At 45.4% G+C, this 6,385-nt stretch overlaps 1 protein-coding gene across 1 annotated transcript in view; it reads left to right on the top strand.

Moving 5' to 3' along the window:
- Window positions 1–2,446: 2,446 nt before the first annotated feature.
- HEBP1 (heme binding protein 1) overlaps window positions 2,447–6,385 on the top strand; it is a 54,107-nt gene continuing 50,168 nt past the window's right edge. Inside the window, exon 1 of the mRNA XM_006888424.1 lies at window positions 2,447–2,544. Coding sequence (XP_006888486.1) covers window positions 2,467–2,544 — 78 coding nt within the window. The 5' untranslated portion in view covers window positions 2,447–2,466. The remainder of the gene's footprint in view (window positions 2,545–6,385) is intronic.

The raw sequence follows: 6,385 nt of genomic DNA, 5'->3' as shown, positions 1-6,385 counted from the left end.
AAACTAAAGCTGTGAACAATCTCAATCTCTTCACCATCCATCCTGATGCTGCCAGTTGGCCCAGTGGTGAGAATCTTTGTCTTCTTGACATTGAGCCTCAGTCCATATTGAAGCCTGCAGTCCCTGATCCTCTGCAGCAATTGCATGAGGTCCTCCTCAGTTTCAGCAAGCAGGGTTGTGTCATCTGCATAACGCAGATTGTTTATGGATCTTCCACCAATCCTGATGTCACATTTCTCCTCATAGAGCCCAGCCTCCAGGATGATCAGTTCCGCATACAGGTTGAAAAGGTATGGAGACAGGACACATCCCTGGCGTACGCACTTCCCAATTTTGAACCATGCAGTGTTCCCGTGCTTGTTCTGACGACTGCCTCTTGGTTCAAGTATAAGTTTCACATTAGCATGATCAAGTGTTCTGGGATTCCCATTCGTCTCAGAGTCAGCCACAGTTTGTTATGATCCACACAGTCAAATGCCTTTGCATAATCAATGAAGCATAGATAGACATTCCTCTGGTACTCCCTGCTCTCAGCCAATATCCATCTAATATTAGCTACAATAAGAGAAAACTTTCTAAAAAATAAAAAGAATACTTTCTGATGCAAAGCTGGAAAATGGATACCATAAGCTGGAAGGCACTCAAAATACACAGAGGATGTACATATATACATTCAACCATTCCAATGATTGGAAAGATGGAACAGATTTATTTGATTCTGTTGTACAACAACAAGGAGTCATTGACTTGAATGAGAATGACCAAAGCCAAGCTTTGAAAAACTGATGTCAAATCTGTGATTAAAATGAAGTGATGGAAAGAAATGAGAGAGTAGAAAATGGACTGTATGTCGTCCAGGTGACATAACTGAGAGGATGGGTGCACTAGGGGAGCTGCTGGTCTTTTGAGATGCATCAGCTGGATGTGTGTAGTGGGGGAAAGGACGGAGGGGACACAGTAAGATTGAATGCATGTTATGTGGCACCTGATACAACTGAACCTTCCCATCAAAAGAGCCAGAGGATCTGAAGCTTGGAGCTCAGGTTCTAGACACAGTGGACATGAGCTCAGTTTCCAAGGGCATACGTGAAAGACGCAGATTCCCTCATTTACATACCTCAGAGTGTCTGATGCCCTGACATTGTTAGAAGCCGAGCATTTGACCACTGTGCCAGGCCTCCTTAAAAGAAATGTTATTATGAGGTGCCATTGAGTAGACGACAGCTCAGCTCTGCTCGACAGCTCAGCTCATATCAACTACATGAACAACAGATCTGGACCTTGGCCTATCCTCCCCCATCCTCACAATCTCTGCTATCTCCAGCACACTGTTCCAGTCATTGAATCAATTGATTTTGTTGAGGGTCTTCCTCTCTTTCTCTGACCTTCCACCCTTCCAGCATGATGTCCATTTCCAAGGACTGAGCCCTCCTAACAACTGCCCAACGTATGTGAGATGAAGTTTCACCATCTTTGCCGCTATGGAGGAACACTAATTGCACTTTCTCTAAAATAGTCTTCTTGTTCTTTTGGCAGTCCATGGATGTTCAGTACTCTTCTCCAACACAATTCAAAGGCGTCGATTTTTCTTGTTATCCTTAGTCATATGCTCTCAAATGTACAGAAAAACATTGAAAAGACCATGGCTTGGATCAGGTGCACCTTAGTCTTTAAACTGGCATCATGAGGTCAGGAATGGGGTGGGGAAATAAAAAAATAAACTGACATCCGTGTTCTTTGGCACTTTAGAGAAATCCTGAAAGCACACTTCCTCCATGCAATTTGTCTTTTGATTTCTTGACCGTTGTACCCAAGGGTGTTGATTGTGTAACTAAGCGAAATGAAATCGTTACCAACTCCAATCTTTTCTCTCTATACCAGAAGCCCCCAAACTCACCGCCATGGAATTGATTCTCACTCATTGTGGGCCTATGGAACAGAGGAGAACTGTCCCAAAGTGTTCCCAAGGTTATAAATCCTTACAAGAAGGGACTGCCTCCCCTGCCCCTTCCCCTCCTACTGCAGCTGCTGGATTCAAATCATTGACGTTTCAGATAGCAGGCTGCTGCTTGATTCATTGCACTATCAGGGTTTCTGGGCAGAAATAGAAGGGATGAAGAATTCCTGCAGGAAATCTCCTACCTCAGCGGCCTAAATCCTAAAGAGGAAAGAATTTGGTTGTGGGTCCCCGGAAAATAGATCGGACACAGGCCCACGGCTACCCCGGGAGGCCACTGGCTCTCAGACCAGCTCCCCAATGGGACCAGCGGCAATCAGAGTGTCCACTCCCATTTTGTGCCGCCGCTTCCTTAATACCGAGAGTCCCGCCCGCCAGCCCGCCTTTCCCGGAGCGGCGAGCTGGGCGGAGCCGCGGCTCCCGGGTCCGCCCGCTCCGCTGGCCTTGTTTCCCACTTCCCCACTCTCTGCTTCGCTGTGTACGCCGTGCATCCGGAGCTCAGCGACATCATGCTGGGCATGATCAGGAACTTGCTGTTCGGGAGTGTAGAGACGTGGCCTTGGCAGGTCCTGAGCAAAGGGGGCAAGGTAGGCACGCTGGGCTGCGGGGAAGCGAAGCATGGTTGGCGCTTCCCCACCCCCCACCTGGCTGGGCAGCAGACAGACAGATGGGAGGGGGTCAGGCATGTGCTTTGCAGTGTCTAGCACGGAAGTGGAGATTGGAAATGGCCCTCTCTTACTTGGGCTGTGCCAGAGTGGGATAGGAGGCCCATGCTCAGGGCCACAGGACACAGATACAGGAAACTCTTGAGGGGAAAACTCCCAAAGTGGTGAATCGGACAGTGCATGTTGAATGCATTGTTTTGCGTCTGGTTGCCTAGAAACACTATGGCCTGAAGAAACTCCCAACTACTGGAGAACTGTGCTGTTGATAGAGGCAAATGCACAAAAGTAGGTAAACAGAAGTCAGAGTAATCATCAGTTCAGCGGGGATGATGGGCCCTTCACAGGAGGCAGGTCTGTAAGCATACCTGGGAGTGCACAGGGAAGAGAACTGTGTGCAAAGCCCCAGAGCTGTAAATTGCTTGTTGGCCAGTGCAACTCCCGGAATTGGGGGCCTACAATACAGGATAAGTGATATCTATAGTCCCCCAGATTTTGTGCTAAACCAGTTGCTATGGAATAGATTCTGACTCATAGCAACCCCTGTGTGCCCAAATAGAATAGTGCACCATAGAGTTCTCAATGGTTGATTTGTCAGAACTAGATGCCAGGCCTTTTCTAAGGCTCTTCTGGGTGAACTCACACTTCCAACATTCTGTTCTGTCATTGAACATTAACTATTTGCACCACTCCAGGACTCCTTATCAGAACTGGTGGCTATAAATTGGTTCCTGCCCTGAAATAAAAGAGCCTTGATGATGTTGTGTTTAAGCATTTGGTTGCCACTTGACAACTTGACAATTCTCACTTGCCCAGTAGCTCTCAGGAAGAAAGACCTGGCAGTTGGCTTATGTAAAGATTATAGCCCCGCAAAATAGGGGACAGTATACCCTTGTCACATGGATACACTGGGAGTTGGCTAGCCCACAACAACAGCTACCACTAGATTCTAACCCTCTTGCAGACAGATACTCTGTGCTGTTTGTCAGTGTACGCGCAGGCTTCCTGCACAGTGCCTCATTTGTTAAAAGGATGTGTTGTCTGAACAATGAACTCAGTACCTGCGGGTACCTACTACAGTAGCCGTCACAGAAGAGTCCTACATCTAGGCCTCTAGTGGACACTTTTCTGACATATGTAGCCAGTGGTATGGCCTGTCATTTCATTTCACTGTACCCCAGTTTTCCCAGCTGTTAGAATGAGCATTTAGGTTCCACTTAGAGATCACAGAAACAGTGCCTAGGGCAGCAAGGAGATGGTGGAAATTATTGAAGTTGTTTAGACTAGTTCAGAGTCCATCAGAAAAGGGTAGCTCTAACCGGCAGTTACCGTAATATGAACCAGTGTTGCCAAAATGGATTTTTTAAAAGAAAATCTAGAAAACTAGATTCTTCATATCAAATATTCCAGTATTGAATTCATTCATTCAACAAGTAACTATTTGTTGTATGCCAGCTATCTGCCAGACACCCTTGTAGCAACAGTGATAAAGCAGCGATTAAACCTGAAAAAAAATCTGATCTCATAGGGTGCACATTTTAGCAAATAAGTAAGGGAAATACATCATGTGTCAGTTGGTAATCAGTTTTGTAAAGAGAAACCAATAGTGAAAGAGTAAAGAAGAGGGAATATTAGAGATGAGGCTGTGATTTTTAAGTGGAGTAGCTATGTCACTGTAAATGGGGATTTTTTTTGGGGGGTGGAGGAGGTGATGTAATAATTAATCCTCTAGCATTGAGTCAATTCTGATTCACAATAATCTATAGGACAGAGTCAGACAACATAAAGTTTCCAAGGCTGTAAATCTTTACAGAAGCAGACTGTCATATCTTTTCCCCATAAAGCTGCTGGTGAAGCTGAACTTAGTTCAGGGGCTAGCATCCAAGCACTTAACCACAGTGCCAGGAGGCCTCTATTAGCTATTGACAGTTAACTAACTCAAAATGTTTGCAAACACTAAAGGCCAAAGGATCCTATTTGGGCCAGAGTACACCAAATCCCCTGCCAATTTATGACATTTACCCAGATAATATCTAAAGCCCCTTGCAGCTCTAACATTTTAAGAACTGACCGTAGTTCCAGGCCACCATAGATCTAGAGATCTAGCTTCTACCAGGTAGTCCAGGTACCTGAGGTCAAGTAATCTTCCTTGTAGGGTACTGGCCAGGGTAGATTAACTAGTAAATATGGTGAGTACTGGATTACATCGGTCAAAGTGTACATGGTTTACTTGTGTTCACTTGTTAATATGTGGTGAGCAGTTTCACATAGGCTTCACCACATCATCGCTGGACAGGAGAACTAGTGTCCTGCAGATTCATGGAAGGTATACCTTTAAGGAACTCTGGTGATGTAGTGGGTGCTGTACCAGTGGCAGTTTAAATTCATTAGCCTCTCCACGGGAGACAGGTGGGCAGTGTCCTCCCAGAAAGATTTACAGCCTCAGCAACATGATGGAGTTGGAACTGATTTGACAGCAGTGGGTTTGGTTGGGGGTTTTGAGGAGCTCTGTTGGTGTAGTCTATAAAGAATTTCACACCCTCAAGCCTCTGAGTCCACCAGCAACTCTGCAGGAGAAAGATGGGCAATCTCCCATTTGATTTACTGTCTTGAAAACCCACTGGAGGCTCAGTTCTGAGTATAATACCACATGACAATGAGTTTGAGTATTTTTGAGTTAAAGATCTTAGAACTCTGCTTTCTGCAGTATAAGCAGGCTCTCTAAAGGGGTTAAAGGATGATTGTGAATGCAGGTCTAGGTCTGGGCTGACGCAAGGCCCATTTACTCTCAGATCCCTTCACTTAGCTTCTGCTCTCCTTTATGTCTGTGCTGGATTACCTTCCAGGCTCAGCTTCTAGCTAAGCTTGACCAATAGGAGGGGCTGGTGGGAGAGAGGACAAAGCACAGTATTTCTCCCTTCTCTGCCTTTATTAGATCTCTAGCAGCAAAAGCAACACTTCTGTGACTCTGACTCCTACTGGAGAGGCCACCATAGTTCTAGCTTCTAGCAGGTAGTCCAGGTACCTGAGGTCAAGTAATCTTCCTCGTAGGGTACTGGCCAGGGTAGATTAACTGGTAAATATGGTGAGTACTGGCTTACATTGGTCAAAGTGTACATGGTTTACTTGTGTTCACTTGTTAATATGTGGTGAGCAGTTTCACATAGGCTTCACCACATCATCCCTGGACAGGAGAACTTGTGTCCTGCAGACTAGTGGAAGGTATCATTGGACCTGTGGTTACTGTGCTCATTAGCCAACATTTGTCTGACCTCTGAGCTGCCTCACTGTCCTGTTTAGTATCTCAGCTCTCCTATCACTACATAAACAATTTATTGTATTCCAGCACCTCTATACTAAATACGTTAGGAGTTTCCATTGACTACCATGCCTCTAGAGATAAAAGCAGATTCCTGATAAGCATTTTCCTTCAAAACTCAATAGGAATGTGATGTTACATGGTGCCATATTATCAGACTGGAACAAATCATGTAACCCATATGAACCTCTATTAATTATTACAGTATATATTTAAGATGTGTTATGCAGATGATACAACCCTGCTTCCTGAAACTGAGGAGGACCTGAAGCATCTGCTGCAGAGGGTCAAGGACTGTAGCCTCCAATATGGACTGAGGCTCAATGTCAAGAAGACAAAGATTCTCATCCTGGACCAATTGGCAGCATCAGGATGGATGGTGAAGAGATTGAGATTGTTCACAGCTTTAGTTTGCTTGGCTCCACAGTCAACATTCTTGGCACCAGT

Source organism: Elephantulus edwardii, unplaced genomic scaffold (genome assembly GCF_000299155.1).
Source record: "Elephantulus edwardii isolate Elephantulus edwardi_28Jun2011 unplaced genomic scaffold, EleEdw1.0 scaffold00067, whole genome shotgun sequence".
NCBI classification, from domain to species: Eukaryota; Metazoa; Chordata; class Mammalia; order Macroscelidea; family Macroscelididae; genus Elephantulus; species Elephantulus edwardii.
Note: the sequence above shows the minus strand (reverse complement) of the source record. Positions and strands in the feature narration are given on the sequence as shown.